Genomic DNA, 12,827 nt, shown 5'->3' with positions numbered 1-12,827 from the left:
TTACCTGCCCCACAGAGTTATTGGAGAGAGTGTTTCTCCGGGTCGGATCTGCTGAAACTGATGAACAGTTACAGAATGTTGTTTCAAAATTTCTGGCCCCAGTACTGCTCAAGTTATCAAGTCAGCAAGAAGGAGTTCGTAAAAAGGTAATATTTTATTCATTTTTAATTTATCCCCACGGACACCGTCCGGGGGGACTTATAGGTTTGGTCATGTCCGTGCGTGTGTGCGTGCGTCCGTGCGTCCGTGCGTCCGTCCGTCTGTTCACGCAGATATCTCAGAGATGCCTGGAGCGATTTCATTCAAACTTGGTACAAGGATTACTTCATATGTCATACAGATGCACGTCAATTTGTTTTGTGATACGATCCAATATGGCTGCCAAGCGGCCATTTTATTATGATTTTTTCATGTACAGAGCCATAACTCAGACATGTTTCAACTGATTTTATTCAAAGTTGGTACAAGGACATTGACCAATGTCATAGATATGCACATCAATTTGTTTTGTGATACGATCCAATATGGCCGCCAGGCGGCCATTTTGTTACGATTTTTTCATGTACAGAGCCATAATTCAGGCATATCTCAACCGATTTTATTCAAACTTTGTACAAGGACATTGACCTATGTCATACATATTCACGTCGATTTATTTTGTGATACGATTCAATATGGCCGCCAGGCGGCCATTTTATTACGATTTTTTCATGTACAGAGCCATTACTCAGGCATGTTTCAACTGATTTTATTCAAAGTTGGTACAAGGACATTGACCAATGTCATAGATATGCACGTCAATTTTTCATGTGATACGATCCAATATGGCTGCCGTGCGGCCATTTTGTTACAATTTTTCATGTACAGAGCCATAACTCAGGCATATCTCAACGGATTTTATTCAAACTTGGTACAAGGACATTGACCTATGTCATACATATGCACATCGATTGTTTTGTGATAAGATCCAATATGGCCGACATGTGGCCATTTTATTACGATTTTTTCATGTCCTGAACTACAACTCAGACATGTATCAAGCGAATTTATTCAAAAGTATTTTTATCACAGACCTAAAGAAGAGGACTCTATCCTCTCTGAGGACATGTAATCAAAGTACCCATTAACAAGTGGGGACTGTGTCATCAACGATGACTTTTTTATCCTAGTCCATCCCAACCATTGATACAAAGAGAGGCTAATAATTTATGTTTCAAGATGCTTATCTTGCCGAAATATTTTAATTTCGTTCTGATCAGATGAAGAATTTAAGCAAGTGCTACTGAATCCCTTAAACGTTATCAAGGTAACAATATTTTTGACCAGAAAACAGAAGTCTCTATAACAGAGCCAGTTTTTGCCTTCTTAGAGGCATCACTGAATTGGAAACGTTTTACTTCCAGGTCATGGAACTGCTTGTACATATTAATAGAAGGATAAAAAGTAGGCCAAAAATACAACTCCCAGTGGAACCTTTACTGCTGCAGTACCAGGTATGGAGTTTCAAGTTTTCTTTGAAGTGAATTTGAAAACACTCTCGTTCTGTAGTCAGACTGGCCTAGTTGACATCTGGTCTATCAGGATGTACATCACAAAGAGCTCGGCATGGGTACATGTACTATACACCTCCCTCCATTAATCGTCCATATATATAATTCTATGGTAAATTTTGAGGGATGCGGCACGCGCGATATGAGTGGAACGCGCGCCTGCGTAGTACAAGTCCCTTGCGTTGGCACGAAGCCAATTAATTTTCAGTGCAGTACAAGCAAACTTCGCTGAATGTTTTCAATTTAATTAGTTTTTTAAAATAAAAATCAATTGCATTGAGACTCAGTTTTGTGTTTAGCGTATTTTAAACCTTATACTATGAATACATTTTGGTGGAAGTTGTTATTATGTCTATAACTCACCGTAAAATAGTTTGTTTACATCCGATAATCGCTAGGTTAAAGGTCAAACAGGCGCGTCGCGCGTCTCCTGTATTCGGGACTCCGTGTACTATACAAAATACGGAAAGTTATTGGACGGTCAAACTCCCATAGGTTACGGCAGTAGGTGTATAATAATGTGTGTTATTATGCATTTACTGTGGATACTATTTATGTTCAATAGAAAGTGTGACAATTACTCTTTCATAATCGAGCATTAAAATCAGGGGTCACAAAGGATGTTGAGTTTAGGTTTAGAGAAACAATAACAGAAAATTTACCAATCTTTGAAAATCAAAATGGCAAAAACTCAGTGGAGAAAGTGTAAGTTCCCCTTTTCACCAAAAGGTTAAGACTTCATGTACTCTACAAACTTCAGAATGAGTTCCTAAAAGTGGCATACATGAAAATTTTAGTATCTGAAAAACTCCCAAAGGTGTGTTGTAATTTTAACAGCAAAGATCTGTAGTACCCATGCCACTGTTCCATGACTCTGTTGAAACATATTAAAATATCCAATTAAAACATTGTGCCACTGTGTAATGAAGTAAAGGTAGTACAATAGATATATTCCTCACAAGAATTATATTTTCTATTACTGCATATTTGTTCATCAAACAGATATATGTATGTACAAGACCTTGTGGGCAGACTTCATGAGTATCAAGTAGCAAAATGTCTCATTTTAAAATAATAATAATAATAATTTATTCTCATGTCAACTGAATACAAATTATGGCAAAGGATACACTGCCATTATCATACAAAATTTAACGTGAGAAAAAGACTGAAAAATAGTTGCCATAGGCACTAATAGAGTTCAGCCTCATATTCAGAACTCCATGACCTTGCCTTGACGTTTGTGTGGTACGGAAGTTATTTTCACGAGTGATGCGGTGTATCCTGCGGCCGTATTTTCACGAGCGAAGCGAGTGAAAATACAGCAAGGATACACCGCATCACGAGTGAAAATAACTTCCGTACCACACAAACGTCAGGGCAAGGTCATGGAGTTCTGTTATTATTACATATGTTCCCAAATTACACACGTTGGTAACTTCGTCGAGCAAGTAAATTCTTGGGTCGGCGGATGGATATTACTTAACCTATAGAGTTATTCGCCCCTCAGCTGGTACACTCAAACAACGTCACTCACACACACATGACACTGCAAATGTTTTCAAGTGAAACCGTTCGTATTTTATATCATTATAATCGAAATTCATGTACACTGGAACAAGAACAATGAGTAAAACTTCAAAACGAGAAAGTCTAATTATGTTATCGGTTGAATCATTCAATCTGAGTCGGAATCGGAGAAGGTCGGCGACGTTTGGAGGCGATGCAACGACGTCGCGTGATATACAGGCGAAGACTGTTGAGATAGGGAATTATTTTCGGTGATGTTGAAGGTAAAGTTGAACGATCCACCACTGATTTGTGCATTTGAGAACATCCCTGGTAGTTGCGGAAACTGATGGAGGGCATTTTGATGCATAGACGACAAGGGACCTCGAATAGCATACGAAGGACCGGCCACGGTCGCGGTGTATGTTCGGCCGTCATCAGGCTTGTACTTCCGGTCGCGGTCGATTGTGGATCAAATGCAGGTTGTATAGCTACCGGCGAGTATGTTGCTCATCTGACGCTGCTGGTCTGCACTGGCCATAGAATAGCGGTTGAGTAATGCTGGATTTTTGTGCCCGCTTAGCTTAGTTGTGAAGCCACAGTTGGTGGAACGCCGGCATCGAGCAGTCGTTGTACGCAGGCTTTACCGTACGAGCGCTGTCAGTGAGTCCCGTCGCTCAGAAAAAAACGGGCTAGCAATTGATCTAACTCAGGTGGTGGAATGTTCAGAACTTCGCAAGTTTCTTCTGTCATGGTGTGAAGCCATTCCTTGAAAAGTGCCACTTCGCGTCTTGTTTTCATTTCCGTGTTTTGGTTTTTCTGCGGTGCAACTTTCGACATGTCAGCTGTGTTGACGTCACATCTCCGCTCCCTGTGCAGTCCCAGACGGCACTGTCAACGACGCTACCGTCGCGTTATCCTTGGAAAATACTTGTTTCTCAAGTGTCACAAGGTGTTTCCATTGTGTCTCCGTAATAAAATTCACTTTCGAAATGATCAACATATTCGCAATTTTGCCAGTCGTAATGCCGGTCCTCCATCGAGCGGGTTTCAATATACAGTAGACGACAATTTTTACCAATTTGAAAGTATAAAGTAGTCCGCCAAATTTGATACTCATTTGCATAATTTAGCGTGAAAATACCGAAAAATTATTGAATGGGCACGTGACTAATTTGCATAGTTATTTGATGGCTTGTGACATTCTCCCTCAATCTGTAAGTACGTTTTTAGCTGTTTGACAAGGAGTTTATTGTTAACATTTTGTATTATTATGATAAAATTAATAAGTGTAGGAAGCAACTGTGTGGTCAATATGATATGCAATTTATCCTGCCAAAAACCGATTTTGAAAGGAACTATTTTTCTCATATGCACATTACTGAGATTTAATACCAACTTTATGTGGTGGGGCACAATAGAATAATCTGCAGTACATATGTAATAATATTCAGAAATATATTAATTTATAGTCAGTATATGAAATGGCGACTATTCCATGATATCACAAGAATGACATTACACAATGAGAAATAGCTGAAAATTATAGCCAAGAACGGCAAAATTACAAATCTAACAGGTAATTTTTCAATTCTTTTTTAAATCTGTATCTCATGGAAATATTTTTTATGTCTTCTGGAATATTGTTCCATACGGAAGTACCAGTGAATTTAACATATGTTTGCCCTAAACTGGTTCTACATTTTGGTGGATGGAAAACATTTTTATCTCTTGATCAAGTACTATATGCATGATCAATTGAGGAAAAATATGATTTGAAGGGCATGGGAAGATTACCATGCAGTACATCATAGACAAAAATGGCAACCTGAAGCTTAAATTGTTTATATACACCAAGAATTTTAAGTTTCTTGAATAAAGGAGCACTATGAGCACTTAACTGGAGACGATGTCACAGCACTTTACTATCAGGAATAGCGCCCTCTATCTATGAAACATTGTATGATAAAGTGTATCATGACTTTATCTGCTTTTCATCAGTATAGATAAATTAATGGCAAATGTTTTTGTTTATCCATAATTAGTAACTAGGCAGAAAGTAAGTTTTCTATCATTCAAGACCTATTGTGAAACATATAGCTGACATCTATTCCAACAGCCACTCATTTCACATGTAACTCATATTTCATGTTTCCTTCATCCCATACAGGATCCCTCAGCTGTAACATTTGTGACGGTAAGTACAACACAATCAGTTAAAATTTAATCCGTGAATTAGAACAAGGTATTCCGACATACATGTATTACTACTAGTAATTTGGGGGGTAGTTTCATAGTTTTATACCTCCATTATATTTTTTGTAGGTGGCAGCGTGCAAATGGTACATGTATGTTTGTTTCAGACTTTCATATTAGCCTGCAAGGCAAAATCAAAAGTGGCGCATTTTGCCTTCACATCTGTCATATCACACCTATGTATATTATCATATAATTTGACCTGTGATCATTAGCATGTACATTTAACATATATCCCACATTATGTGATATTTTGTATCTTTCATTAAATTCAAAAAAATCAACAACAAAAATTGTAAACAAATCATGTTATCTCTGCCGTACTTTCCTACTTAGTTACGATATAAGCAGGATGTATATTTAACTGCAGTTACTCATTCTCTGCATAAATACCATTATCAGAAAGTTATGTCACTGCATGCAAATGTATGAAAGTCTGAAGAGAGTTCTGTGGTAAAGTCTGTGTGCACATTCATTCAAAAATATATTCTTATACATGTCTAATGTATTGAACATCATGCTCATGCACCCCATAGGATTCAACTGTAATGGCTCGTTGTCAACTTGATGAGAAAAGGCATAACTGTGATTCAATTATGTTTGTTTGCTGTTCAATAACAAAAATCGCTCTATTGTTTTAATGGATCGTCATCTGTTGTGAAATCACACATGATTGTCATTTGCAAATCAGACACAAAATTTGCTATGAAAATTATATTGGAGAGGCGTGTAACAGAACCATTTAACTCCAACCAGAGATATGTGTCCTCAAGGCAGGAAAGCATTTTGCCCTCCTGACATCAGGCAAATGGTTACCTTCCCTCAGACATGTAATTTCTTTGTTTAGGCTATAATTTAGTTATTGCTATTTGATTCTAACTGAAATTAAATGATCTACATTTCTTATACTTGTAGAATTTTACAATTTTGTACATCAAAATGGGTTATCCAAGAATGGCAGCAGAGAAACAAGCAGAGCTTGCACCAACATTGATCCAGTGTATTGAAGGAAAACCAGCTGCTCAGCAAGACAGGTAAAATGAATCCCATTGTTGCATTCAGAATTTCATATACAGAGAACAGTACAGTACAGAATAACAGTTCATATCTCTGTGGTGTGAATACAGCTGTCTTATTTAAGAGGTGGTGCTGTTACCTTGTACCGTATGTAGTAATTTCTGAAAAGAATCATGCCTTTGAATTTTACTCCTTGCAAATAAATCATGTTTCTGATTGAAACCTCCCTTTAAATAATACAATTTTGATATTTTCTGATGAATGCCTCACATCTGCTTTCGTGGTATCTTTTTCTGTTGACAGTTTGATGCAACTGTTGATCCCTGCACTGAGTGGGTACAAGTATCCACCTGACGCTGATAAAAGGAAAGTCATGTTTGGACTGAGTGAGAGACCAAAGACAGTCAAACTGCTGTTAGATTTCATGTTGGACTATTTGTTTCTGCCGTACACCTTTGGGTAAGTGCTTCACCATGCAGATCATCCATGCCCAAATCCAGTATTCTGGGACTTTGATTGTTGAAAAATGCAAGGAAGAGTGGCGAGGAAGAAAAGAAACAAGCCAGTTTGTGACTGTTTCTCTTTTGATTCCAACAGATCATTGGTGGTATCATATTGTGTTCTGTAGATATACATGATAGGGACTTGACCCTTTCACCCCCAGTTCCCTGTATACAGGTCCAACTTTACCATAGAAAACAATGGATTTGGGACAAACCATGGTGGTGAAGGGGTTAATACTCCTTGTGATGTATTTTTTTCTGACTAAACATGCAAGATATGAACATCTACATTGAATGCTTTAATCCTTTCACCACTATGATTTGGCCCAAAGCTATTGTTTTCCATGGTGATTATGGAATGGACCTGTCGGGGGGGGGGGGGGGGGGGGGGGGGGGGGGGGGGGGGGGGGGGTGGGGGGGGGGGGGGGGGGGACGTTAGGGTTGGACTTAGATCTTGGGAGGGGGGGTGGTCACAATGAAATTGTGAAAATTTTTTTTTTACAATTGTAAATTTATGAAATTTTTTTTTTACAATTGAGATTAGCTGTGCAAATTTTTTTTTTCAGAGTAAATTTTCAGATTTATAATTTTTTTTTAGTTCGTCGCTGTCTGAAGATAAAGAGGGCAAAGATGTGGTGCCAAGCACCACAAGCGGCCACGCAAGCGGTCACGGGGGGGGGGGGGGGGGTCAGGAGAGGGGTGTCCCCCTGCTGCTGTTGGAGCTTTTGAAAATAGAGATTACAATGGTGTTATTTGGTGGCACTTGGGGAGTATTTTTGAAGGGGGAGGTCAGGAGGGGGTGTCCCCCTCCTGCCGTTGGAGCTTTTGAAAAATAGAGATTAAAATGGTGTTATTTGATGGCACTTGGGGAGTATTTTTGCGGGGGTGGTCAGGAGGGGGTGTCCCCCTCCTGCCGTTGGAGCTTTTGAAAAATAGAGATTAAAATGGTGTTATTTGGTGGCACTTGGGGAGTATTTTTGCGGGGGGAGGTCAGGAGGGGGGTGTCCCCCCTCCTGCTGTTGGAGCTTTTGAAAAATAGAGATAAAAATGGTGTTATTTGGTGGCACTTTGGGAGCATTTTTTTCGGATTACACATCTTCCTCTGAAACATGGTCTTCTTGCTCCTCAGTAGCTTCGTATAGTTTTGAAAATTGACTATTTTGGTTTCCTGGCTTCCCTTTCTACTGCGTGGTGAAATGGCTACATTCACCCCACCAAACATCATGCATATCTCATGATTTACAATTGATTTTGACAAGCTGAGAAGCTAAAATAAGCTAAATAATATAGTTAAATTTGCATATTTGTGTTTTTAGAGCAATTGTTGCCCTTTTTGATCAAAACATCTATTTCTCTGTAGCAGCATGTCCAAATTGATTGGATGTGTATAGATGTGTTGAAATTTCAATATTTGTCTTTTTAGGGCAATTTATGCCATTCATGGTCAAAAAATCTGTATTCTCTGAAAGGGCTTGTCCAATTTCTTTGAAATTTGCTACACAAAAACGATTATCATGCAGATTTATTCAGTATTTGCTATCGAGAAACTTTCAAAGTTCAACCCTTTTGTGTGTTTTGTGTTGGGATTTGTTGGATAGATGGCATTCTACTACGTAGTGTATTGTTGAATGTTAAAACATGTGTTGCTGTTGTTATTTGAGGCTGTTTTTTGAGAAAAAAGAATTGAAAATCCTTTTTAAAAGCAAAATAATACATAATGACTTGATATGTTGTTTTATCATTATTGACGTGTTTCTACTTGTTCACCCATTCTTGCAGTCATCATTGCAATAAAATGCTGTGAAAAAAATGAAACTGATGTGGCCTGCATCTGTTTACCTTGATCTTAAAAGGCAAATACAACTTTCTGTCTTGACAACCATACCATAGTTTCAATGTTTTACCTAGTGTACCTGCTTGGTTTGTACGCAGGAAACAAGTAGAAAACAGGTTCTATAATTTCATAATTTTCAAGTGATCAGAATACAAAAGTCCTGAAAAGATAAGATAATCACAACTTCCAGTATAAGGGATACAGTCACTCTAAATGTATAAATTAAAATTAAAAATGTGCCGGGAGGATGTACTAAAAAATACAGAAAGTTGCTTTCTGTCGGTAAAATCTAAAAAAAATTCAAAATTTTAAAGACTTTTGCAGATTTTTTTTTTACGCCTTTGTCTTCTTATTTATTTTTTTTTTATTTTGCAGACTAGTTTGAAGATTTTTTTTTTCCTAACTTTCTGCTCTGAAAATTTTTTTTTTCTGTTTTTGACCACCCCCCCTCCCAAGATCTAATGGTCCGTCCCTTAAAGGTATACTGTCACCTGTTCCAATTTTGCCATGGTTACAATGGAAAGAGAAAATCTAACCAATCACAGATTTTAAGCGGGTGGCCGCTTTTTAAAAACAGCGCCCTCCCATGGGCATTTTGAATACCAAGGAACACCCCTTTGACCATATATGGGCATATTTAGATTACAGGTAACTGTATACCTTTAAGGCTGTTCCTTCCATATGTCTACTTGTATTGAGTTGATGATGTGATTCAGTGTTGACAGGACACTGATCCATGACAGGGCTTTGATAGAATTTCCATATTGACAGCATTACTAGTTGTATGAATGAATGGAATTATCGCCGAAAGTATACATCACAGGGTAATCACCCAGTAGTTCTGCTACTCAATCAAAGTCAGTTATTCAGAGTAAGAAAATTGAAACAAGAATTACAAATATTTTGTTCTGGTGTTCTTTTGTAGTGCATGATCTGATATACATGGGTATTCTCCATTGATAATCCGTCATTATCTCCAGATTTACATACTTACACAAATACATATCACTACGCTTTGTTTAAAATGAATATCATTTTGTCATGCTTGAAGCATAGTGTGGCTGTTCTGAAATACTACACTGACTTCTTAACATAGTGTCAAGAAGATACATAGATATTTTACAAAGCCACAATGTGTAACTACTTGTCTCTGTTAAAATTGTCAATTGTAGTCTTTTACTGGTAAGCAAACATAACCACAAGCAGAAGTTGTTGAAAAGTATGGAATAATTTTAAATTCAATCAAGCTGTTTAGAGTTTAAAAGATGCTTGCATCACAAGTCTTATTTGAAAAATAAAGGTAGAATGTGGTATCTGATTATCATATCATCTTTGTAAAAACTTTTGTAGTAGTACAACCCAAGAAAGACCGGGTACAGCAGCAGCCCCAGGTCCACCTGAACCCCCTGGAGCACCAGGAGCCCCCGGGACATCAGGAAGAAGTCGGCCCAGCTCAGCCCCAGCCAGCACTGTAGCTGCAGCTGCTGCAAATCCTACCGCTGGACTCAGTCAGAATGCTGTGAAACGATTACTGGGAGAGAACATACCAGACCCTGAACAAATTGAAAAGGTGAATGTTGCTATTTTCTGTTGTCAACGAAGAATCATTATCTGAAAACGTTTGACACTGATCAACCACAGTTACATGGATGTGTCATTCGTGTTCATGGTTCGTTGTCAAACTTTGAGATGTGAAGAAGGTAGGTCAGTCCTGGACTCTTCATAGGAAACTGTATCTTCATCAGTGTAGACTTGATAATGTAAAATAATTAAGGTGACATAAGTGTTATGTACTTTCAAGTAAATACATCTGTTGTATCTCATTTGGGTCAAGAAACGTTAAATTCATTTTTACTTGATATTTGAATGGAATTAAACCAATGTACCGTAGTTCAAGATGTTGGTTAGTGCACTGTACCTTGTTATTAATTGAAATACCAGGAACATGACCAGTGAGTAAGCATCAGAACAAGTACATGCACTAAGGAGACCGATTCAGTGGTCAGATGACCTTCATGTGTCCTTTGGTGGTTTACCACCGTAATCTGGGAGATCAGTCAATGCTTGTGCAACAGAAGGATACAAAAGGAAAACTGTATAACGTCATGAAATTTCAGGATAACTTGATATGCTTTTACTGATTCACAAGGTATATACAAAGTCTCACTTTGTTTGATTACCCTACATGCATTCACACTGCTTTTCTTCCTATTTTTTGTCACAGAACAAAGTTGGAATCCTGAATTTCCTTGGAGCAGACATCCTGACTGAACAAGAAGTCATCTGTCATCTGATTGTAGGATGCTCTGACACCAGACACAGTGTTGCTACAGCTGCAGATCTTGAATTGAAGAGAATTCAAAGGTATAGAAATAAAATAAAGAATAGTGCCTGAAGGAACACAGGTCCCATCTGTTGATATGATCTTAGTTGCTTGTCTTTTGTGTAATAATAGAGATTTAGTCTGCTGGCTTAACAGTTATATTTGTCCTTTACTGTCAGACCTCTGCTCTACCGCTGCCTTTACATGTAGAAATGTAGAAATATTTTTGACAAAATAATGTCAAGTTTGTACCAGAAATTTTCATCAAAGTATTTTCATCATTAGCTTGCAAGGTCTTTAGTGGGCATTGTCAACTGATCACTGACTGTACTTCAGAGAACGTTATAAATGTAATGTGCAGTGTTCATTTTAAGTAAATAATATAACTGTGACAATTCTGTCCAATTAAATTAGCAAAATTATTAGTGTTTCAATCTCTGCAACAAAGATCTGTAATGTGATTGTAATTTTTCCATATTTGGAATATGTACTAAGCATTTAGCAGTGAGGGAAAATTGGGAAGGTTTTTCAGAGGGGATGAGGGTTAGATCTATAGATGATAAGATTGTCAATGCTGACAAATACTCTGAGACATATCACATTTCATTCATAACTGATGGACATTGACATTTGTATCTGACAGTGGCATAGATTGGAATGACCCAATCATTGTAAAGAAGATGTACAGTATTTTCCAAGGTACCGTGGTTGTCAAGGGACAGGTGAGTGTGTTCTGCCAATCAGTTGATATATCAATTTCAGAGTATGTCATTGAGAAAAACTCTGCATGGAAGTAGAGAGTTGTAAATATGAAAGCATACTTTTGGTGTGGTGATAGAGATTCTCCCTCAAAGTGAAAACATTGCCAGTCATGTTGTAATGTATGATGTCAAGACCTAGTTAAGGTAATATGCACCTTGAAAGTGAAAGACTTAAACTTTTGCTCTAACTTTCCTTCAGGACTAATGCAACCATTCTCTTTCAATATTAGGATAAAAATTGGGGGTCACTATGCAAATTTTGGTACTGGAAAAACTAATTACCCAAGATTTACTGATATTTGAAATTCAAAATGGCCGCCATCCCTTTGTTAACTCTATGGAGCAAAATAAAAGTTTTCTTCACCAAGAGCTTTAAAATGAACCCCCACATGTGGTATATCAGAAGAGAATTATAAAGTTTTGAGAGTCCGAATATCTGTCCCCGAGGTGCGTTCTACCTTTATGTTAGTCCTTGATGTCCAACTGCTTTTGACTTGGCCGTACAGAGACATATATGTAGTTACCAGTATCCAAAGATGTCAGGATAACAAGATATACCTATTTATTGATTCTACTAGATGGTTGACATTATACAAAGACATAGTTGTCAGTATACAAAGACATAGTTGTCAGTATCTAAAGGCCAAGTTGCTATTATCTTCTGTTGATTGTAAGCAGGCTTTCAAATTACAACAGGATTGACATACATTCATTTCAAACTGTATTATTTCCTGTTCATTTTTGCAGAAACCTCAAGTGAAGCCAGAAGACAGACGTTCAGCGGCCAGTACTAGAATCAGAATGAAACTGTTCCCATTTCTGTTGAAATCAAGGGAAGCCTGTGAACAATTTCCATCTTCCATTCAGGTATGCACAGCTCTTTTTGTGTCATATTTCCTGAATATTGTGAAGACATATAATATTGTGGAGAAATGTAATAATCTTGGGGCCTACAATGTTGTGGGGACATATATGGTCAGGAACGGGCCTAACATTGTGATGTTGGTTTTAATGACTGTTTCTATTCGCTGGCAAAATACTGACAAGACTTTACTCTTTGCTTGAATAAAATGA

The 12,827-nt window shown here is 37.8% G+C and overlaps 1 protein-coding gene across 3 annotated transcripts in view; it reads left to right on the top strand.

Moving 5' to 3' along the window:
- The window catches only part of LOC139138316 (proteasome adapter and scaffold protein ECM29-like), a 66,688-nt gene that overhangs the window by 4,388 nt on the left and 49,473 nt on the right, over positions 1–12,827 (top strand). For 2 of the 3 annotated variants that reach the window (XM_070706641.1, XM_070706640.1), the window contains exons 2-10: positions 16–146; positions 1,404–1,493; positions 5,230–5,256; positions 6,231–6,349; positions 6,636–6,791; positions 10,020–10,239; positions 10,894–11,033; positions 11,636–11,714; positions 12,501–12,620. In XM_070706641.1, the coding sequence (XP_070562742.1) occupies positions 16–146; positions 1,404–1,493; positions 5,230–5,256; positions 6,231–6,349; positions 6,636–6,791; positions 10,020–10,239; positions 10,894–11,033; positions 11,636–11,714; positions 12,501–12,620 (1,082 nt within the window). Of the gene's footprint in view, positions 1–15; positions 147–1,403; positions 1,494–3,213; positions 3,344–5,229; positions 5,257–6,230; positions 6,350–6,635; positions 6,792–10,019; positions 10,240–10,893; positions 11,034–11,635; positions 11,715–12,500; positions 12,621–12,827 lie in introns of those variants that run through there. The other variant, XM_070706642.1, reaches the window with a different exon arrangement.

This window comes from Ptychodera flava, chromosome 8, assembly GCF_041260155.1.
Source record: "Ptychodera flava strain L36383 chromosome 8, AS_Pfla_20210202, whole genome shotgun sequence".
NCBI lineage: Eukaryota > Metazoa > Hemichordata > Enteropneusta > Ptychoderidae > Ptychodera > Ptychodera flava.
Note: the sequence above shows the minus strand (reverse complement) of the source record. Positions and strands in the feature narration are given on the sequence as shown.